The sequence below is a fragment of the Hipposideros armiger genome, unplaced genomic scaffold (assembly GCF_001890085.2).
Source record: "Hipposideros armiger isolate ML-2016 unplaced genomic scaffold, ASM189008v1 scaffold_640, whole genome shotgun sequence".
NCBI lineage: Eukaryota > Metazoa > Chordata > Mammalia > Chiroptera > Hipposideridae > Hipposideros > Hipposideros armiger.
Genome location: NW_017731990.1, coordinates 1012212 through 1035107, shown reverse-complemented (window position 1 = coordinate 1035107; position 22896 = coordinate 1012212). Strand labels below are relative to the sequence as shown.

The window sequence follows — 22896 nt, the reverse complement described above, 5'->3', positions numbered from 1 at the left end:
CTCCCTTCCCCTACTAAGATGATACAGAAGCCCCAAATTCTAATCTCCTCCTCAAGTCACGTTTTTCTGTGAACTTCTGTGTATGCATGTGAATAAAAATCTGCCTTTTTTCTTGCTAATCTGTCTTTGATCTAGTTAATTTGTAGGACCATATTAATAGAATCCTAAGGAGTAGAGGAAAAGTTTTTCCTTCTGACACCCACCACAACTATTTCAACTCTTCTCCACTTTCTTTAAGCTTCTCCCCAATCTATTACTTCCCCTTACTCTCATCAAATTACCTCCTTTTCTATTTAGAGAGAACTTGAGATCTTCAGGCGAAGATTCCCTCAACCTCCTACCCAATCCTCCAAGTCCAGTTCATGTCTCCACCATTCTTTTCTCCTTCCCTTTTCTCTGAATGGAAGAGATGTCCCTCCTATCTCTCCCACCCCATGTACTCATTTATTTCCTCCCTCTCTTCCTTCTTCCCCCCTTTCTTATCTCCTTCCTTCCTTTCTTCCTTCTTTCCTTTTGTTTCATCCCTTTGCTTCATTCTTTATGCCTTGTCTTAGCTACATCTTCCTTCTCTCCTCTACTGGCTTTTTCTCCCCTGCATTTAAATATGCCCAGACCTTCCAAATTTCAACAGCTGTCTCTTGATTCTTCATTCCCCCTGCATAGTTCCGGCTCTATCTTTTCCATTCCTCACATCCAAACTTCTTGAAAAATATGGCAGCAGTTCCTTATTTCGCATGCATTCCCCAACTCATAGCCATATGTCTTCCTCCTCCACTTAACTACTTGAGCCAAGGTCACCTGCTTCTAAATCCAGTGGACGTTCGCAGGCTTTCTCCCCCTTGGTCTGACACATTTGGTCCTGCTGGACGCCATCATCCTCTCTCCCTCATTAGGCTTCAGTGGTTCTGTCCTCCTCCTCTGCTTTGGCTCTTCCCTCATTGGCTCTTCCTTTTCTGGCTGCTGCTCTTCCATCTACTTAAATATTGCTCTGTCTTGTTCCATCCTCTTCTCTTCTCTTGTTATGTATAGTCTCTGATTTGTTTTATCTACTCCAATGGCTTCAACTACTAATGAAATGTTAATTGACCACCAAAATCTAAATCTCTGGCTCAGCTCTTTCTTCTGAACTCCGGGCATCTTCATCTATCTTTGTACTAGGTGTTTCTTCTTTGTTGTCGTGCAGACTACTCAAACTCAACATTGTCCAAACGAAACTCATTTTCTTCATCAAACATATTCCCCATCTGGAGAATGGCACCACCGCTCAGGCTATAAATCAGAAAGTAAGTCTTCATGCTCCCTTCTCTTCTGCCTTCTTTCATCAGGCAGCAGTCTTGTTAATCCCAGCATTTCAACATCTCCCAACTCTATTTCCTTCTCCGTTTCCATGATCATATCTCAATTCCAGCCTTTATAATTTCTTCCGTGGGTTACTCTTCCAGTACCCTAACTAGTCTGCTATTCTCTCCTTACCTCAATTAGAAAGTTTTTCTAAATTATGTGGGGGAAGAAAAATTATTTTCCCTCTACCTGTGTTAAGTTCATTTCCTAGAGCCCTGCAAATTAGAGTAACAAATGACAGATTAACAAAAGGAAAACAAACAAGTGTATTGACATGTGCAGCATGCACAAACATGAGAGTATTCAGTGATGAGTAACTCAAAGTGGTGGTTAGGATTTGGGTTTATATAGCATCTTCACAAAAGAACAGTAAATTTTCAGAGAAGTAACAAGATAAAGGAAAAAGATTTTGCAGTTTCTAGAGCAGCTAGACACATTGGTTTCCCTGCTTCCATTCTTGTCCTCTCCACACACAACTCATCTCAACATTACTACCAGAAGGATCTTCTTCAGATGCAAATGAAATCTTTTAAGGAGGGCTTAAATCAGAACTGTTTCAGAAAATGTTGCTTTAACATTATAGGAATAAAGTCAAAGATAGCTTCATAGAAGTGGGATTTTTGTTAGGTCTCTTAGGATCAATACACTATTAATCAGCAGGAAATGCTAGTGAGCTTGTTCGACTGCCTCTTTAAGGACCCTGAGTCGGCCAGATTGGAATGTATTGTTTAGATGGAAGAATTGTGGTAGTGAAAACTGGAAAATTTGCCGGAAGCCAATGTAATGAGAATTTTGAGTGCAGTACTAAAGAGTTGCACAATTAAATGTGTTTTATTCAAAGCAAAATTAAATTCTGCATCTAATTTCTGTGCTTCAGACTAATACAGTTTAGGAAACGTAAATGTGAAGTAAAAAGAATTGTTTTTAATTATAATTATTAGGTGACAGGTCATGTCCAAGGTCCCAAAAGACTGAAAACTCAATATCACAGCAATGCCAGAGTGAAACCAGGAGAGATGTTGGGATGGGAAGAGTTGAGGGGAGAGAGAGAAATAATTTTAAGGGCCAGCCGAGTGGCTCAGTTGGTTAAGAGCTCGCACTCTGTGAGCTCTGAGCAACAGCGGTTCAATGCCCAGCCCGAGCTGAGCTGCCGCTGAGCTGCCAACAGGTAGCAGGATGGCTCAGCTAAAAAAATTTTTTTAAAAAAAGGAAATAATTTTAAGAGCTGCAATTTTAATATCCGGATATGAAAATTACTGAGATATAGACTGACCTAGGAAAAAGTTTTTCGAAGAAAACCATTAGTTACCATAATATTTAACCAAAGCCAGCACCTGTTTAAATACTTAATATTTACATGTATATCAATGCTATTCTTAGATAATTATATTCTCAAAAAATAGTTTAACCAATAGAAATAAGAAAAAGAGTTAGGAAAAAGAGTACCATGATTTAAAAATAAAAATTAAAAAGTGTTCTACAAATTTTTTTGTCTTCAGAGATTATAGTGATGGGTTGTTTAAGAGGATGCCCTGTTGTGTAAAAGCTTGGTTATCAATTTCAAATGCTTCAGAGAAAGCACTCTGTGTGCCACAAATAAATAGTTCTTCATTAGGGAAATGTTCCCCTTCATGGTATGAATCATCTTTGACTAGCTAATAATTAAACCAGTGATTTTTTATTTTTTTAAACTACTTTAAGACTGGGAGAGATGGAATTAATGTATTTTCTGGTATTATTTATAAAGGCTTTTTTAAACCAATGATTGAGAATGGAAACACTTGTATTAAATTCCCAGAACGACAATGGTTGACAAACTTCATGCTGTTGCATTATGTCAATTAGTCAAGAAATATGTCTTATCATTAAAAAAAATCTAAGTAACAATGTGCTAATGATCTACATATTTTGTAAACCTAGTTTAAGGTTATGTAGTTATTTCTCAGGAACATATTAACTATTAGCTATTGTGATTCTGAATGTGAGTTATGACAATATTATGGGATATTATATGACACCTAGAGGAACATTTAAGGTTAGGTAAAATAAAGGTCGGGGGAATTAAATGTGATTATCTTCCTCCTCCACTCCCTTCGAATGACATTTACTGAAATGGCGGCAGCCTCAGTAGTAACACAGGAAGGTAATCTCTACTGGTTACATACCACTTAAGAAAGATGGGTGATAGCAATGATTTAAATTTAGTGTTAGAAATTAAGCCCAATGATAAAACATGTGTTTTTGGATTATAAATGGCATACATTAGCAGACTCCAAACTATGAGATTCTAAAGAATATATTAGAAGAGTAGTACTAAAGCTTTTCTCAACTAGAACTAAAATTATTATAAAACAGGTAGTGATTTAATTTTTTAAAAAAAGAAAAAATTGAGACAAAGAAAGACAGTGAGGGAGAGCAAGAAAAAGGGAAGGAAGAAAAAAAGAGATACGAGAAAAGAAAAAATTTAAAAGTACTGACTTAATAATTGGTGGCAAATGGTGGCAGATTCAGTGGGGTTTTTTTTTTCCATGAGAACAAAATGGAACGTTACACTATAAACATGAATAATATGAATGAACACCAATTCCATAATTGCTGTCAAAACAGTAATGCCACTCCTATTTTCAGAAATATCTTTATTGGACACATTCAGTTAATTCTATCCAGCTGTCTGTAAATACTTTCTGAAAGTTGCCAGGAAGTGAGTTGAATGTGAACATTTCAAAAGATGAATAAATCATCTTAATACATCTGTCAGCAGAATGACGAGCATGTGGGCCAAATACTTTCAGTGTCTACTTTTTGGCACAGGTATCAAGGTGCTGCTAGACCTGGCATGTATAGGCTATGCTCTCAACACTGGTTTTCCAACAGAAATGTTAGGTGTATGATGAATATCTTCAGTCTTAAAGGGCCTTCCTCGTGGCTAATAGTAGTGTCTTTTCCTGAAATAAATGGCTGGTCAGAACCAGAGAGCCAGGCTGTTGTCTGTGGTAGATTGATTCAGACAAGCTCAGGTAGGGATTTGACCCTTGAGCTCATAGTCAAAAGTTCCCCAATGCGATGACAGCATTCTTAATTTTTCTATTACAAGCGGGGGAAATGGTGTGGCTGAATTCTCTAGGTACCCGGCAGCATGTGGCCTTTGTGATTGACCTCTGGGAGAGGGAGGAAGATCTGCCAAGCACAGGCTTTGGATCAAGGACATGAGATCACAGCCCACCTGCGCTACCTACTGGCTATGTTATGTAATCTCAGGCATTTTTTTCCCATCTGAACGTAGATGTATGGGTGCCTACCCCACAAGGATGGCATACCTCTCTATGGTATGCAAGCCACGCCCTGGCACTGTGCCAAGCACACAGACCATCATCACCAGGTCCCACAGCAGTCACTCTTTGTAACTGTAATGTGCTGTTGCTCAGATTTTGATGATTGGCTATTTTTTTTAATGAAGCAAAAAATTATAGGATAATTTTCTAATACCTAGTGATATCTGGATGCCCACTTCCAGCACAAGTAATGGTAATACCATTACATGGAATTTGGAATATTAATAATGAATCAAAAAAATGTGGGCTTTACCCAAGAAGCCAATTAAGCATAGCCAAGGGCTTTGAAAGCAGACAAACTTGGGTTCTGATCTGAACATCCTACTTAATAGCCACATGGCCTTGGGTGAGTTATTAATTTCTTTCAGTTTTCTCCTATGTAGAGAGAGTGGAGCAACAGTAATTATCTCAGTGTGGTTTTGCCTCAACTAAATGAAACAATGTGCATGAATGCTGGCTCTGCCACTGACCAGCTGGGTAACCATGGGCAAGTTTCTAAATCCCTCTGTACTTAATTTTGCTTGTAGGTCAAGTGGCTTTCACAGAGAACCTGACTCAGAGGCAGTCACGAGGATTAGCACATGGAGAGCCCTTAAAACAGTGATTGGCACATCGTAAGTACTCAAAAAATGTTAGCTATTCATTTTTTATTGTAACTTCTTATTCATCAATGTTATTGCTAATAGCCATTAATTAGGTTCATGAGGTAATAATGGCAAAGACCTGAAAAAGAGTTAACAATATAGAGCGTAATATAGCAACTACTGAAAACAGTGTGTTGACCCTGTTCTCTTGGGTTTAGTAATGCATGAACTCTCAGTGAAAAAAGGAAAGGGGAGTCGGCCGAGTGGCACGTTGGTTAGGAGTTGGCTTGGGACACCAGCTCTGAGCAGCAGGGCCCCGGTTCGGATCCCACATGAGGGCCAGTGACACTGCACCCTCTACAGCTAAGATGATGAACAACACCTCAACCTGGAGCTGGGCTGCTGTGAGCAGCTGGCAACAGCGTAGGCTGCAGTGGGGCTGCCGTGAGCCACCGTGAGTGGCCGTCCAATGGCTGGTGAGCGACTGCCTCACCCGGGAAGAGCACAATGATAATACCAACATGGGCCAGTGAAGCGACATCCTCCACAACTAGACTGAAGAACAAAAGGACAGCAACTTGTCTGTTCCCCTTCCCCCAATTCCCCAACGCTGTTCCCCTCCCCCAATTCCTCAATAAAATCTTTTTTTTAAAAAAAAAAAGGGAAAAGGGGTCCAGGTGGAGGAGAGGAACAATAGCTGTTCCAGAAAACATTGATGGAGGTAAGAGGAAAGCTCAGTGGGCGTGACCCACCCATGAACCACTGAAGCTGGCCTAGTTGCCATTTTTGAAAACCATTATCATCTTGCATTTCACAGCTCACAAAGCACTTCACACCCACTATCACATACTTGACCCTCCCCTGGAGGAGGCGGATCCTCTGAGTGGCCAGCCCTTATGTTATGTATCTTAGCCCCTTCAGATTTTTCCTTTTGCCTGGTTCTCACTGTGGTAACGTAATTTTCTCCTCATACCAGGAACTAATTCAGCAAATACGTTGCCATGGAAGTAGCTAGAAGTTTCCATGTATTGACAAGAACAACTAATTGGCCTGTCAGACCACACGACCTCCACAGAGGTCGTCTTTGACTGCACTCGGATATCACTGAGTAAACGCAGCATCTCTGCTGTTTGTCCATAAGGCAGTCAGAGCTCCTCTTGACAGAACTGGATTCCAAAAACACCTGCTCCAAAGGTAGGAAACAGCTTATTAAATTTGTGTCAAGCCTACTGCCTGATCCCTTTAAAGTTCAGTCTGATTCCTTTCAGGGCCTTGACACATGCTAATTGGCATTATCTTGTTAGCAGGTGTTGAGAGGAGACAGAGAGGCTTCCTGCTTCTCAAGTCTTGGTATCTGTGACATCTTTTCATAAATACCAAACAGGACTCCTTAAAAACAAGTGGGAAACATATGAGAAATGGGCACTTAGGTGTATTTGGACAGTTTATTCATCACTGAATATGGCCAAACCATTCTTGCACTCTTTTGGAGAGGTGAAGAACAGCATCATAAACTGTGGGACAACGCAGAGAATGTGCCCCATGGAAACCAATTGTATTGTCAGTAGTATGTACCTGTTGTGGCCTGTCCTCACATTAGAACTTGCTGCAGTGGGCAAGGCTGCCAGCTCCATCCTGAGCATGTTTCATTCACTGGATAAATATTTGCTGGGCCAGGCTCTGTTCTCAGCCCTGGAAATACACCACCAAACAAAACTGATAAACATTCTTGCCCTCGTGCAACTTCCATAGTAAGTAAAATATACAGGATATTAGATGGTGATGAAAAATAAAACTGAAAGTCGGATAGAGAAGGTGGACTTGGGAATGTTTTTGAAATCTCCACGTGTGTTTCCTTCCGGAAAGTAGCCAGGGGTTGAGAAACACTGCGTCTGAAAGTTCTGAGCAGAGCAAGGACATGAGCTGACTTACAAATAGGGTCATGGTGGCTGCAGTTTTAAGAACAGACACTAGGAGGGTCAGGGTGGGAGCATGGAGGCCATAGAGACCACTGTAATAATCCAGTGAGGGGTGCTGGTGACTTGGATGGGGATGAGGTGCTGGTGGTGAGAAGTGGTCAGACACTGGGTGTATTTTGAAGGTAGAACTAAAGGAATTTTCCCACAGATCAGATATAAGGTATGACACCAAGGTTTTGGGCCTGAACAAATAAAAGAATAGAATTGCCATTTGACCAAGATAAGAAAGACCATGGGAAGAACCACGTTTATCCAAAAAGCCAGAAGGCATTTCTAGGTCAAATACTAGCACATTGCGTGGAAATGCCCATAGATAGTAAAGTGATCAGCGCCTGGCACTTTCCAGGGGTCAATAATACCCTTAAGAGAGTGTGTGGGCTGGAGGGCGAGTTTCCATTGCTGAATATCTGTAAGGTGGCTTGATAGCAAGTAGTAAACATATGTTCCAAACATTTTCCAGAAATAAGTAGAGGAGAGGAAGATGTAGGCAGGAAAAATTTCCCATAAATGCCTCTGCTTCCATGTCCTCTAAATCTTTAGACCCCATGGGAAGAGTTTCATTGCCTGGCTGGATTCCTGGCAACTGCCCTTAAATTCAAGAGATGTATGGGATGTTTGCCACTGGTAGATGACTCTCCCATCTCTCCAAGCACGTGGCACTTAAAACAAATGGAGCTACAGCATACTCTAAGTGGCAAATAGCAGGGGAGTTAGTCAGCCACCTCATCATTACAAGCAGAAAAAAATCCCTAAAGAGAAAGGCTTGGATTAGTTCTTTAGTTCTAGGTTAGTTCTGGGTTAGTTCTCAGCCCCTGTATCGGGATGCATATGATTTCATTTTTAAAAACCCTGTCAAAGTCCTAAGATGCTTAATGCTGACCAATTAAATAAGAAAAAAATATGTATTTAACATCTGTTATTCAAATCATTACATACTATATAGCTAATTAAGGTTCTTCTTAAGGTCCTTAGTACATATTTTACATTATAATGAATGATTTTTCAATGGAATCCTTATATGAATACGATTTATTAACACAAATAGTTCCTGACGAACTGGGTCCATGATCAAACAACTACATTTCCTCTGGGTTTTAGGGAAATGCCAAAGTTATAAATGGTTGCTTAGGGGAAACACTTGGTATGTTCTCCACTGATTTGAAGTAGGTCAGATTGAGAGCTGAAGGCTTCCCTAAGGTTGTAATTAAGAAAGAATATTTAAAAACTGAGAATAAATAAATAAACAACTTCTCTTAGGCTTTCATATCACAGGCCTTTCGTTATGTTTCTACCTCAGGCAAGATGCTTTTCTTTGGGAAAAGGGATATATGTTTTAAAAAATAGATTTGAAAAAAAAAACCTGCAATAGCTCTATAAGTTTAGACTTGAATAAAGATTCACTTTCTTGCTTGAAAGATTCAAGCATGAATGCTGTGGAGAAGTTTTTAACCAAGCAGAGTTGGGGAAAAAAATGCATACAAATGCTCCATAAGCAGCCTGAACTATTATAATTTAATTCTGCAGGTCAGTCTAATGTGTTTGTTTTTTCCCCTTGAAAAAAATCACATCTTTCTATCTCTTCCCAGCCAAATCATTCACTCTTATAAAACCAGCTTAGTCAAATCAATACCTAGGCTAGCAATGCAAATTTAATTACAGTGAGGTTTGGCTAAACATTAGCTCTAAGACATTTCTTGGTGTGCAGAGTGATAACTGAATTAAGTAGGATTATTTCATCATTACGGGATTAAACCCACATTGTTACACAAGAGAAGCTAATATTTCTAACTCTTTTTAGCCTATAAAATATGCTATAGGCATTTGCATGAGCCAATTTAATATATTTCCTCCTTGAACAGCTATGGAATAGGACTACATTACAGCTACATTTTCAGTGCAGAGTAGAATGTGAAATGAGGGAGGTTCACACTGGACCCCATCCACAGCGCTCAAGCTACCAAAGGATCCCATTATAAGGCAGTGCCACAGACCCGGGTGCCCTTGTTTCCTATAGCCCCTTTAGTTTAATCCCCATGGAACCAGGGTACATTCGCTGTCTTACCTTCCACTGTGTCTGCCTGTCTCACTGTGAAAACCAAATGAGACTTCTCTAAACATAGACACCTCCTTGAAGCCTCTACTCAGGCATTTGCTCTTCTAGGAATCTTTCCCCGACCTTGCTGTCTTTGAGCATTGCTAGATCAGCACACTTGCCTCTTGATAAAACTCGGTCTCTCTTCAAAGCCTGGAAGTAGTTTGATCCTCTTCGGTCTCCGGACCAAGCTCAGGGACTGGTATATATTAGGCATTCAGGACTATGCGTTGAAAAAAATGAATGAATATAATTGAAAAGGTAAGGCATACAAATACCAACTATATGCTCAGTGCTGGGTATACAGACAGAAGACATATTCTCTCATAGCTGAGGAGTTGGTCACGAAGATAGAGACTGTAAAGAGAGGCAGAACAAAAGCCTGCCCTGTTCAGGGCCAAAGCAGTGAGCTGCCAGCGTTAGGGGGCAATTGCTACAGGACAAGTCTACAAAGTGGAATCTTGAAAGCAGGGCCAGACCACTGAAGGAAAGGTAGCCTGGAGCCAGACAAAGGAGGCAGGAGGACAAAGGGGCCATGATTAGCCAAGTCCTCTTATGGAGCTGAAAAGTATTATAATTGTATTGTAGTATAGACAGTAAGAGACCCGGTTCTGATGTCTCCAGACAGAACTGGATTCCAACCCTGATTACATGTTCTGTGGGCAAATCACTTAACATCCCTAAGCCCCAGCTCTCTCATCTGTAAAATGGATGTAAAAATAGTAACTTCCTCATAGGAATGAGAAAAAAATACATAAAGCCCAGAGCTTACATATAAAAATTATTATGCTCATTCCTGATGACATGGCTAGGGTACATTCACAAGGCTTCATCCTAACTGTGGTGGAGGTGAGTTTTGTGGCTGTGAGTGTAAATAGAGGGTCAGTGTGAAGTTTTAAGGTCGCTGTCTCCTCTAGATTTGATCATAAAGGGCAACAGATCATCAGCAGAAGTTTAAATAGAATCCCAGAACACTGTTAACTAGCTTGCACCACCTCCCTACGATATCGGCTTTCTGAAGGTAAAGATCCCAGCTAACGCAGTATTCAGGGTTATGTATGGGATGGCTAGCTAGTGTTCAAGCCTGTGCCATTTGCCCAGTTGGTTAAAGCAAGGCCTATGCCAGTTTTCTTTCTTTTCTTCCTGTTTGCCTGTGTAGTAACTAGTAGACAAATCAACTCTTACTCTTGAATTGTTTCAGGTTTGTCATCTCTCAGTTGTGCTATAATCTCCCTTAAGGGGAAAGGGTAGTTATTGTGCATCATTTATGGCCTCCACAGTATCTCAGCAAAGCTCAACAATCTTCTCTTAGTTACCACTGGCTATTCATTACCAAGGGTTTGACCCTTGATCCTGTGATGCCTGACTCTATGACACTAAGATCCTATAGACCCTACAGAATTCCCCAGGAATATGCTATTTGATACTTTGCTGACATATTAGCTAATAGAGAAATTAGATAAGCTAGTGAGGCTACCTTGTGAAATAATTCTAAAATTATTTTGAGAAATCTAATTTTAAAATTAGTTGGAAAAATACCTCATGGGGTCTGAATTGTCCCTACTACTCTTTTACAAATGTAAAACAAATTCTTAGATGACCCCTCCAATACAACTATTCACCCTATAAATATAGGTCATTTGTAATTTTAAAAAATATTGAATTTAATCATTTATTCATTTAAATATCTCAAATATGTAGCTTATAATGATAAAGCAGGTATTTGTCTTTCATACTGTGCAAGTTCATGGGTGAAAGGCAACCAGACTAAGAGCCAGTAGACGAGGAGGCCTTGACTGTTAAACGTTGATCTTCTCAGGGAGATTTCCAATTTTGCTACTTGTGACACATTGTGTTTTACAGAGGAAAATAAAAATCCTTTCCCCTTTATTATGCTTGAATGACTTACGATCCCCTGACCTTCCATTCCTTTTCTCCCAGACTTGCTATGAGCATTAATTCATTCACACTCTGACATCCAGAGAAAGTTTATTTATGACCCATGCTTTACAAAGTCATTCTATCGAGAGAACACTTATAAGAATACTTTGCAGAGAGATTTTTTAAATGAGTATCAGGATTAAAAATGGCTTATTAGTCGAGTCACCTGGGAAAATTATTTACCCCTTTTGAGCTTCTTTTTCCTATCTGTAACAGGGGGTAATAATTCTCATCTTTCAGGGCTGCTGTGATATGATAATAAATAAACACCACCTCTGACAGTGTGCATGGCACTTGGTAGGTACTTAATAAAAGCAGCATAAGTGCCATATATGTATGTATGTGTGTGTGTATATATATATATATATATATATATATATATAATTTTACAATTTGCAAAGGGTCTGTTTTTCCATACTCTGTTGACTCTGCTCCTCACTGTAAATACTCCCCCCACCACCCTGGAATCCACCCACAAGCAACAACGGTCCCTCCCATAAGCAATCTTCTCAATTATTCAGGAGGTTATTATGAGTTTTTAGTTCTACTTTTTACATATTGCTATCCTATAATATTTGCAGGGGCAAACTCGTCATCACCTTTCTACACTAACTTTTATGTTGTAAAAAATAAAAATTATGGCTTTGATGGCTGGGTCTTGGGCAGAGAGGGATGAGAGAACCATGAAGAATCTTAGGGGGCCGGCCGAGTGGCGCGATGGTTGGAAACTGGCTTGGGACGCCGGAGGGCCCCGGTTCGGATCCCACATGTGAGGGCCAGTGAAGCTGCCCTCTGCAGCTGGGATGCTGAATGGCGGCTCGGCCTGGAGCTGGGCAGCCGTGAGTCGCTGGCGACGGCGGGGGCTGCAGCCCCTGTGGCAGTGGGTTGCCGTGGGCTGCCGTGTGTAGCCAGCAGCCAGCGTGAGCGGCCAGCAGCCAGCGTGAGCGGCCAGGAGCCGCAGTGAGCGGCCGTCCAGAGGCCGGCGACTGATCTGCCTCGCCCGGGAAGAGCGCAATGATAGTGCCAACTTGCACCAGTGAAGCGACGTCCTCCACAGCTAGACTGAAGAACAGAAACGACGGCGGCTTGTCTGGTCCCCTTCCCCCGATTCCCCAGCACTGTTCCCATCCCCCCAATTCCCCAATAAAAATCTAAAAAAAAAAAAAAAGAATCTTAGGGCTCTCTTTAAAAAATATTATTCTCATATATTGAAAAAACAAAGGAGCTTGATTCTCAATAGATAAAATCTACACTCAAACATCCTTGGAATATGCCCTCACTTTACTATGATCTAATCAAATTTGAAAACTCCAAAACTATTGTAGCTACTTTCAAACCAAAAATAGTTTAAAGAATGAAAGAATCAGAGATTTAGTCATCTCAAAGTAATTATTCCATATATCTTAATTTAGAAAATTATAAATCATAACTTACAGCCAACAGTTCAGAGTTCATTTAGTGTCAGAGAATCAAACGCATTCATTTTTCCAGTAGCAAGTAATAATTATGTATTTTAAAAATGTGGTATGGCCTCATTTTAGGATGTATTTCATCAAAATGGGCAGAATCAAAATTAAGTATAAAAACTTTTTTTTTTCCACAAAGATTTTATTGGGGAATTGGGGAAGGGGAACAGCGAAGGAGAACAGCCAAGTTGTCTTTCAATTTTAGTTGTGGAGAGTGCCGGACGGCAGCTCACTGCTGCTCAACTCAAGGAGCCATGTTCAATCTTAGTTGCAGATGGGTGTAGCCCACCATCCCATGCAGGAGTCAAACTGGCAACCTTATTGTTAAGAGCATATGCTCTCACCAGTTGAGCCATCCTGCCATCTGTTGGCAGCTCAGTGGCAGCTCAGCTCAGGCACAGCTCACTGGCCCATGTGGGAATCGAACTGATGACCCTGTTGCTCAGAGTTCGCACTCTTAACCAACTGAGCCACTTGGCCGGCCTAAAATTTTTTTAAAATGTGATGGGCAGGCCTTATGCCTGAACCAGACCTCTGGTTAGGAAGTGTGTAGATAACAACTGCTAGAAACCCTTGCTTATCTAACTTTTCCTTGTTGAACTGTTACGAGATCACTAGGTAAACTAGATGACATTAAAAGGTGATGGTAATCAAATTGCAGTTATGGCAGTGGAAAAGCCACAATGTTGGGTGATATTTATACTGTATCTTGTTTTAACAGTACTTAGCAGGATGATCCAAATCTAATATGTTTTTAGAAGTTGGACTGACAGTGTCTTCTTGCCTCTCTTATGTTTCCACCCCCATAAGTTGCACCTATGTCCCTTGATTAACATCTTAGAAAAATGTTTATTTAGAAAAATGAAAAAACTATTTTTTCCCTTGGCAAATAAACCACACAATTTAAGCTAAAAATAAATATATTTAAATCACTCCAGGCCAAATAATGAGGGTTAATGCAGAAGTTAACTATAAGTAAGCAAATGCTTTAGGCCATTCTTTCGGATTATAAATCTTACAAGTATATTTAAGAAATTTAACTCATGATTAATTATAGAGTATATTATCATAAACTAGTATATTTTGATTACAGTGAAAAAATAGTCTAAGCCCAGAAAAATTTTATGTCTATGATCTTTGTGTGGTTTCTCCAGAGTATCCACTTCTCTCATAACTGTGAAATAATAAATACTAAGTAGTTTAAAAGAATAACCCAGTTACATAAATCCAGTTTATTAGTTGGAAGGAAAATTATATAAAAGTTTTGAGTGGGGCAAATTTATAAAGTACAAATTAGTTCTGTTCCTATATTTAAAATACATCTGATCAGGCTACCAAAAAAAAAAAAGATACACCTAAAAACTTAAAATTCCACATGCTTTTTCATCACTATGCCTTCTTACTTTTGTTCAAAAAGCAGCTTTGCTTTTCAGTATTCAGGATTCTTTTTTTTTTTTTGGTTTTCTTTTGTTTTAGCTCTAAGTATCTTAGTTTTGATCTCAGCTCAGCTTGTCCTTTACCCAAGGCACGCTAAGGACCAGCCAAGATAAGGCTCTACAGATTCCCCACTCCTGGCATTGTCCATGTTCCCCTGCCGACTGCAACACACATTTCCTGGGATCAAGGGTTTGAGGGCTGAAGGACTTGAGAGATCCCGTTCACAAAAGACGCGTTTCAGAGATGCTCTCTGCAACTTCCCTGCCAGCGTATGGGCCCTGCTCTTTGCGCTCCCCAAGTCAGGGTTCATCATGGACCCTGAACACAGCCCTTCCCATCGCTGGAGAGCGGCAGTGGTTTAAGAGTTTTCCCTTGTGTCCAGACCAGCTGTGTGAAGCTGAACAAATCACAGTATCTCCGAATCTGAATTTCTCTAAGAAACTTCCTAGAGGAAATTCAGAAACTTCTTCCTGAAGGGAGAAGGAGGGATGATTTCAAAGGTCATACAAATCGCAGAATTCTTCCTAATTACGTAAATGGAAGTAACTGGAATAAAATGTTGACCTGTAACATCTTTGAGGCTGAAGGATCTCGCCTAATGGGATAGGTCTGTTTAAAAGGCAGAGGCAGTCGTTTTTAAATACCATGCAGTAAGGAATTTTCAACCCTGAGCAAAGGCTCTGTTTCTTATTCCCTAAGGCACACATCCTGGCTGGCCACTCACTCACTCCTTAACCCCCTGCTGACCAGCGTCTGCCACTGGGATTTAGGCTTGACACTCACTGAGCTGTTACCAAGTGTCCAAAGTTTCCCCCAAACCACCACTGCCAAAGTCAGTCTTCCCTCTTCATCTACTTCTCTGCAGCGTTGGTCACTGTTGCCCACTTCCATCTTTTAAAATTCTCCCTTACCCAGTGATTCTCCTTGAACATTTCCTGAACATTCTTTTGTCTCATTCTTTGGCTCCTTCTCCATGCCCACTGTTAAAAATAACCATTCTTTGACTCCCTTATCTTCGCCAGGAAGAATCTTGAACCCGAGCTCTGCTTCTATGCCAGTCACTAATTCACTGTGTGGCCTTAGACAATCCACACCCATCTCTGGGCTTCATTCAAACTGTACCTGAGAAAGGATAGGAGGTGGGCTTGATGACCCAAAACGTCCCTTCCAGCTCTGCAGAGCTATGCTAGTCTATCTTAATCCCATTCCTATATTCCACCAGTATGAGGTGCAGTTTGAGAGAGCCACTGCAAGTCTGTGATGGAGCTAAGACCAACAGGGAACATCACATTCAGTGTGGGAAGGAACCTTAAACATTGCTTAGTCTGAAACTTTCATTTTATAGCTGAGGAAACCTAGGTCCACAGTGGGTACTCAATTACCTCACAGCAGATATGGGGGGTAAGAAGGTGGTCTCCTGGGTTCTCACATTACAAAATTGGAACTCACATGTCTTCCAAACCTGGTTGAAGTGCAGAATGGTATCAGAGTAAAATGTGATATAGGAGGTATAAATTGGTGTAGAACACTTTAGAACCATTTTTGCCCTTAAAAAAATAAACTCTGTACTGTAACTCCAAGAACTCTGGAGAGATATTTGCTACAGTGGGTGCTTTACACAAAGTAGAACAATGTGATCACATAAAACATCTTAGATTTATGTTTTTAAATAGCCAAATAAAATAGAACATCAAGTCACAGAATACATATACTTACATTAATTCAAATATCCAAAGCACAATATAGTAGGATTTAATAGTTCACATAATTTAAAATTTACTTACATAAAAGCATATGAACAGATATTAGTCTACTAGAACAAGGGTTTAAGGAGTTACTCAGACATTTTGATACTGACACCTACATATTTATGGCAACAAATCATGATGGCTTTAAACTTTCAATAAGATCTTTTGTACAAGGATAGGAAATTTACAGAATGGGAAGAAGACAGTTAAACAAATGTACCTTTACTGCACTATTTATCTAACATAATATGGGACGCGGCATTACCCAGTAAGTTTTATCAGGGAAATCTGTTTACTATGGTCTGAAATGATGAATTTAACTGAATTAGTCCCAAATCTAACTTTACTTTGTGCTTTATAAATAACTACTGCTTGGTTCTTTCCAAGTGAAATACGACACCAATGCTTTTCTTGAAAATAACTCAACTTTGGTTCTAATACGTTAGCAACGTCTCTTTTTAAAGAACACTAATACACGAAATTTATTTTTTCTTTCAAGAATCCTGAAGAATAAAAGGACAATGTCAGTCAACTCACCAGCTTTGAAATGATCAGTAGTGCTAAAGGCTAAGATGTTGTGATCTAGAACTTTAACTTGGGAAAACAACCCCATCCTTCTCCGGCCCACTGAGGAACCAAAGTGCTTGACTGTTTCCTACGAACCATTTAAAGAGACCATTTGGTTATATTTCAAAAGCCAGAAACAATTTCTGTCCTATTGTTTGTTTTGCAGACCACACACAAAGGCAGGCACAACATTAAGAAGGTGCCACAAAGGGTGTGTCTGAAAACACGGAATTGACTGAATCTGAGTCAGATTTTACCCTTGTGGACTTTAAGATGCCCTCAGCTATAACCGTTTCACTGGGAAAGAGCCTGACTTTCCCATTCTGCCCTGCTGCAGTATCCTTCAGGGGTTCTAAAAACACCACTCTTTTACCAGCACCTGCCTTCCGTTCATCAGCAGGGGCGTCATTAGCTGGACAGGGATTGAGAATAGACGAATGGGCACTGCTTTGGTTTAGCATATTTTTTTGTCTTTTGGCTTTACACCTGCATGGACACGGGGTCAGATAGAGGTACAAAAGTACCAAAATGATACTGGCCACACAGGCTGCAAGAGTGGTAAAAGCTGTGTTAAATGCCTCATGGGCGTGGGATCTGTTTACGGTGAAATTGCTCACGTTTATTGTGACATCCACAGTTTCATTTAACAGGCGGCGCCTATTCATTGCGATACAGGAATACACTCCAGCGTCCTCAAAACGAGGGTTTTCTATAACCAGGCTTCCATTGTGAAACACGTGAAAGTTTTCCACCTCTTCGTCTGGCACCAGCCGTCTGTTATCTGGACCAACCCACATGAAATCAGTATTTGAACTGCCAGTCTTGCTGTCACAGTGAACAATCAACCTTTCCCCAACTTGAGCCTCATGAATAAAGCCAAGTGCATGGAAGGAGCCATTGATGATACTGTCAGAGCAATTCATAAAGCTATCCTCGAGCAGAAGCACCTGATAGGAGTGCCTAGAGTCAGACCACAGGCGACAGGTATAATCATTCTTAAAATCCATCACTGAGCTAAAGTGCCTACGATACCAGAAGGTCAGCAACGAGTAAAGGGAACAGTCGCAGATAAATGGGTTTCCATGAAGGTAGACGCCTCTCAGCTGCTTTCCTGGCACTGAATTTAAGTGGTGCATTGGCAGGACGGGGATCCGGTTATAAGAAACGTCTAGAAAAGTCAGTTCTGCCAGTTTGAACCTTCCAACATACAAATCCATGGGAAACTGCATGAGAAAGTTTCCACTTAAGTAGAGTTTTTGCAATTGGGAAAGCCCTCCAAATGCTGAAGGATCGAGATAGGAAATGTGATTGTTGTAAAGCAGGAGCACTTCCAGGACCTTCAACTCTTGGAAAACTGCACTTTTCACAGTCTTCAGCTTATTGGATGATAAATCAAGACACTTCAAATTTGGAGTTGTGGAAAAACTGCCCATGGAGATGCTGTTGATGTTGTTATGACGAATAATGAGGGTGTTCAGCTTTCCCAATGTTGCTGGAATCCACTCAGAATCCAGAAGCCCAATTCTGTTATAACTCAGATCCAGTCTCTTAATCAGTCTGAAAAGGTTCCCAGGCACCTTGGACAGGTTTTTGTTGGTGCAGCTCACAATATCAGTGGCACAGATGCAAGCAGTGGGGCACACTCCGGAGACGCCAGGGCTCACAGTCACGGTGATCACCAACAAACACAGCAGTTCCTTGCAGCCAGGTCTGACAACTCCAGGCAGGGTGGGCAGTGTGTGTAAACGCAAAGACATTATGGTCTCCTCTAAGACTCTCCCAGGTGCCTCTGCCACCAGCTCAGCCACCTACCAGTGAACCTGGTAAACAATATTTAAAGAGGGTTAAAAAACAAAAAAGTTTACTACCACCAGTTAACCCCTCATACTGCCACCTTGCTTTCTTTCCAGTAACTTTGAAAATGGAGGTTTCATTTCATACTGGGGAGCCTACATTGTCTTTTTACTGTTAACTGCAATTTTTTCCTGGGTGACTCCTGCTTACAGACATTTACAGCCACAACCTATCAATACAACCGTCTCAACGTCAGAAGCTCAATATTTTTCTAAGGTGCATCCTGCTTTGTTTTTTTATTACTCTCTCCAATAGACGCAATCCAATGCTATAAACAATTAAACGGAAATACTTAGCAAGCCACCCGTCCAGTACACAACTCACAGAGCTGAGAAGCCTTACGGACTCTGGGGATAGGTTGCCGACGGTGGTGTCTTCTGAAGGTCTGTGTGTCTGTCTGTCACTCTTGCATCTTCCGAGTTCCTTTCCCTCTTGTTCCCGGCGGGCGGCAGCCTCTCGCTGGCTCTCAACTTTGGGAGTTTTAAGCAGCCGCGGCGGCAGCAGCAACCCCGGGCGCACAAAACGTCTCCGCCGGCTCCGGTGGATTCTCCCGGGCTCTCTTCATCGCTCGGCTGAAGGTACTGCCTCGGCGCTCCGGCCGTCGTGTGCCCGCGCGCGGGGAGCCCGGCTCCCGGAGCCGGGTCCGAGGGGCGGGGGCGCGGGCAGCCGGAGGGACCCGGCCCCGCCTCTCCGCGCTCCGGAGGTGGCCCCGGTTCTCTTGCGCCTTCGCCTGGGTTTTATCCCCTCGCGGTCGGGGTCGGGTGGGGGGGCGGGGAGATGGGTCCCGCCCCTGCGCGTCCTCCCTCCTGCGGGAACCAGCTCCGAGGCTGAGGACAGGAGCTGGCTGGGCGCGTGGCGTGGGGCACGCGGCGCGGGAAGGGGGCGGCGGCGCAGCCAATCGGAGCAGCGGCCGGCGCCCACCCCGCGGTGTGCCGCCGCCGGCCGCCTTCCTCCTCCCGCTCTCCGCGGACCTGGAAGGGGCGGGCGCGCGGGCGGCACAGGGGTCCGCACCCTAGGCCGGGCTGGCGTCCCGCGGGTGAGAGGCGCTCACCCACTCTGGCCGCCTGCGTCCGTTTGTCCAGTCCAGAATCGGGTGGTGGTGGGCTGTTGGGAGGTTAAAGGGGGCATGCCCGCCCGGGAGGGAGAGGTGGCATCCTTGAAGACCCCACTTAGTCGGGCCGCGAAGGGCCGTTGTGCTCCCCGACCTCTTACAGCTTTCTTTGGGCGAGGGCCAAGCGGGCTTCCAGGGCACTAAGTGCAGTTGATTTCAAAGGTTTACAAAATAAACAGAAGCAGCCTTCCGTCTCCGCCCACATGTGGTGGTGGGGGGGCGGGGTGATTGAGTCTGTTCCCTGTAATGCAACAGGGTTCCCTGGTTGAGGAACCAGGAAGGCGCGGCGAGGACACTCCGAACCTCCCTGGGAAAGTTCTATCCCTTTCCTAACTCAGAAGGCGGCATCAGGGATGGTTCCCAATTCGCGGAGGAGGAGCACAGGAAAAAGGGCTTGGAGTGGACCTTCCGGCTGGAGTGCAAAGATAAGGTTATTGAGCTTTAAAAACATATCCGGCTTGCTCTGGACAGGGACCGGTCCCAGGAGTGTCTGCGCGGAGATTCTTCATCCGTTCCTGTACTGGGGGGCAGTGGGGGAACTGGGAGTGCTACCGGGGCGCCGGACTCAAGCGTGCTTTGGCCCAGCAGGCAAGGAAAAGTGCAAGCCCAGGTAAACCAAAAAAAAAAAAAAAAAAGCTAAGGTGAACAAATATGTGAGATGGAGGGCATAGGGCTGATGAGCTTTTAGATTAAAAATCCGTTTTTTGTTTAATTCCGGGATCAATTTTAACGATGGGATTTGACTGAGCCAAATGGCCCATTTGTCCATTTTATCCAGATTAAAAGAAATAAATCACTGCCCTGATAAGAGATACTAACCAAAGCAGAAGGAATGGAGACACTGAGAAGAGGACCAAATTGAGAAAACAATTGGGGTCAGGGCGCATACCTTGTAATATGATTTAAAAGAATGAAAACGATGACAACCAGCTCCCACCATCACCACCGCCACCACACACACACACACACACACACACACACACACACACACACTCGCTTGAGCAACTTGAATTTAGTGAGAACTGGTCCCTACAATGTCCTTGAGTGGATTCACTTGGTTGCACAGATCTCCAGTGCCATATTGAAATAGAGTTCTGTGTATTGTGCATTCCTCACTGGGAGCTCCCAGGGGAGAGGCAGAGGATGAGATTTTTCTAAAGTTAGGCAACACTTCCTGGGGTTCTCAAAAACAGCTTGGTCTCTGGGCCTTCGTTTTTACAGTTAGAATGGTTAACACGGAGAAATAGAATGAAAATTACTCGGGAATACTTTTTAAATGACTAATAAATGACTAGCTTTCTCAGTATTTTACTAAGTAACTACCATCCTATTCAAAGGAAACCATGGAAGCAGAAAAAAAGACCTATGTTTAATACAAAAATAGTCTAAAAAGAATAAGTGACTTTCAAAAATGGAAACAAGGTTACATTATTATAGCTGCAGTCACATCATAGAAACATTATGCAAAGATTACACAGCATAAATAAACTAAATGCACTCAAAATTCACAGACCAGTTTATTTCTCTATTTGAAGACCAGATTTGGGGATTCTGTCATTTGTCAAGGGGAAAGGAGTTGTGAAAGAGGGTGGGTTCACTTAGCTTGGAAAAGAGAAAGCCAAGAGTTGACCTTAATAATAAGATGTGACTTTATTTTGTGGAGGATAACTTTTTAATCTTTCTGGTGTCCCTTCACCTTTCTCTCTACCTGGTCCACTCTTTCCACTAGAAGGTAAATTCCACAAGGGCAGAAATTTGATGTCTTAGTCACTGCTTTTTTCTTAGCTCCTAGAACCCTGCTTGACACTTGCTTGGCATTCAAGATTTTTGATGAACTGGTAAATGGGGAACCTATTCTAGGCTTACCTCACCTGGGTCTGCAGGTTACCATCCTGCTCTATACACTTTGAAATATTTGTGCGAAAGATGAGGGCATGATAGGGAAAGAGGAACCCTGCGAACATGGAGTCCTAGATCCAGTAGCGCCTGAAGGCCACTGCACATTTTACTTCCTTTTAAAACATTCTCCACTCCTTCCCTCTTTTTGGCTTAAATGATTTTGAGTTGTGTTTATGTCACTTGTGACTGAAAGAGTCCCCGTGATCCTGTGATGCAGGTAGGGCGAATCCCCCGAAATGGGGATTCAAGCCCTGGGCCAAGAAGGGTCTTGGCTTCACCTAGGAAAGAATGCAAACGTGAGCCATATAGCGTTTAAAGTGAAAGTAAGTTTATTTAGCAGAGAGTCAGTAAAAAAAGGCCACCCCACAGGTAGAGTCACTGGTGGAAGAGAGACCCTCTCTGCCCGTAGGGGCAAGGTTTACTGTGTTTCTCGTTTCCATGGAAAATTTCTTGGTATGAGGGGAAACGGAGGAAAGAACATTGGTGAGTTTATCTTTAACTTCAGCAAAGGCACACAAAGAATAGGGGCAGGTTTATCTTTAACTTTTGTAAGGGGCAGCCTGTGGCTAGTTTGTGATAGGTTTAATTACAGGAATGGCCATTACAATGGAATCTCTTTGCTTGATAGGCTTCGAATGGTCTGTTCTGTGTGACTAATGTCTGCCGAGTTCTTCGTCTGGTGGCATGTAGCAGGCCTGGAATCCAGTCTCCGTTTCTTTTTTTGTAAAAATAGTCCTGATGCCCCTTCCCTATATTACTGGTACATGTAATGACGGTAACAGTAAATATGTATTGGGCCATTATGATGTGCCAAAGACTGAGCTATGTTTTACATGCATTATTTCATTTGATGTTCACATAACCCTGTGACATTGTATAATTCTATAACCCAGATGGTAATTGTGTTCCAAATTATTTGAAAATGGAATGAGATGAATTTAGCTTGAGGCTCCACTTGAAGGATTTAGATTAAACAGAAGAGAGATGTTTGTGACAGGACGGTCCCAGCCTAGAATGGGTTGCCAAGACCGATGGCGGAGTTGCCTTCTCAGGAGTTTAAAATAGGGCAGATAGCTATTCCTCTGGCCTTTTCCACATGACACAATCTATTGGTATTTTTTACCATTCAACAATGATTCCAACGGATTGTAGAAAGTGGATTGACATTTGACATGATTCTGAATCTAGGGTGCTGAGGTGGGTGTGGTCATGGGGGTGTCTGGCTGTGTCTGGAAGTAACTCCTGTGTGGGAGCAAGGATCTGAGTAGATGAAATCTCTGGGGTTCTTCTGGCCCTGTGACTTCCAGAATTTCTCAGGTTGCAATCAGAATCTTAAGAAATTAGAGCTATGAGACAAGAAATTGTTAGAGCACTAGCTTGATGATTCGGAGTCATTCTTAGCAATAATGAACACTTTAATGGTGCTTTATAACTTATGAAGGGCCTTCATATGCCATATCTCATATAGCATGCACCCTGTAATCAGGTACAGTTGGGACACCAGCAGATATCTAATGTTGCCTCTTTTTTATTTTTTTATTTTAT

The 22896-nt window shown here is 42.2% G+C and overlaps 2 protein-coding genes and 1 pseudogene across 10 annotated transcripts in view; 1 reads left to right on the top strand and 2 right to left on the bottom strand.

Moving 5' to 3' along the window:
• Positions 1–13637: 13637 nt before the first annotated feature.
• On the bottom strand, positions 13638–19040 carry AMIGO2 (adhesion molecule with Ig like domain 2). Of its 2 annotated transcripts, none has more exons than XM_019625856.1 (2): positions 18666–19040; positions 13638–18307 (listed from the first exon to the last, which is right to left on the bottom strand). In XM_019625856.1, exon 2 carries the CDS (start codon positions 18242–18244, stop codon positions 16679–16681), a length of 1566 nt encoding a protein of 521 aa, XP_019481401.1. In that variant the 5' UTR covers positions 18245–18307; positions 18666–19040; the 3' UTR covers positions 13638–16678. The 2 variants fall into 2 exon arrangements, with proteins under 2 accessions (XP_019481401.1, XP_019481402.1); XM_019625857.1 differs by having other exon boundaries at positions 18688–19013.
• PCED1B (PC-esterase domain containing 1B) overlaps positions 18651–22896 on the top strand; it is a 146070-nt gene continuing 141824 nt past the window's right edge. For 5 of the 8 annotated variants that reach the window (XM_019625863.1, XM_019625866.1, XM_019625865.1 and 2 more), the window contains exon 1: positions 19277–19882. The gene's annotated coding sequence lies outside the window, so the exon portion shown is untranslated. The other 3 variants (XM_019625861.1, XM_019625860.1, XM_019625862.1) reach the window with 3 other exon arrangements.
• Positions 18823–22896, bottom strand: part of LOC109372514 (UPF0568 protein C14orf166 pseudogene) — a 65666-nt pseudogene continuing 61592 nt past the window's right edge.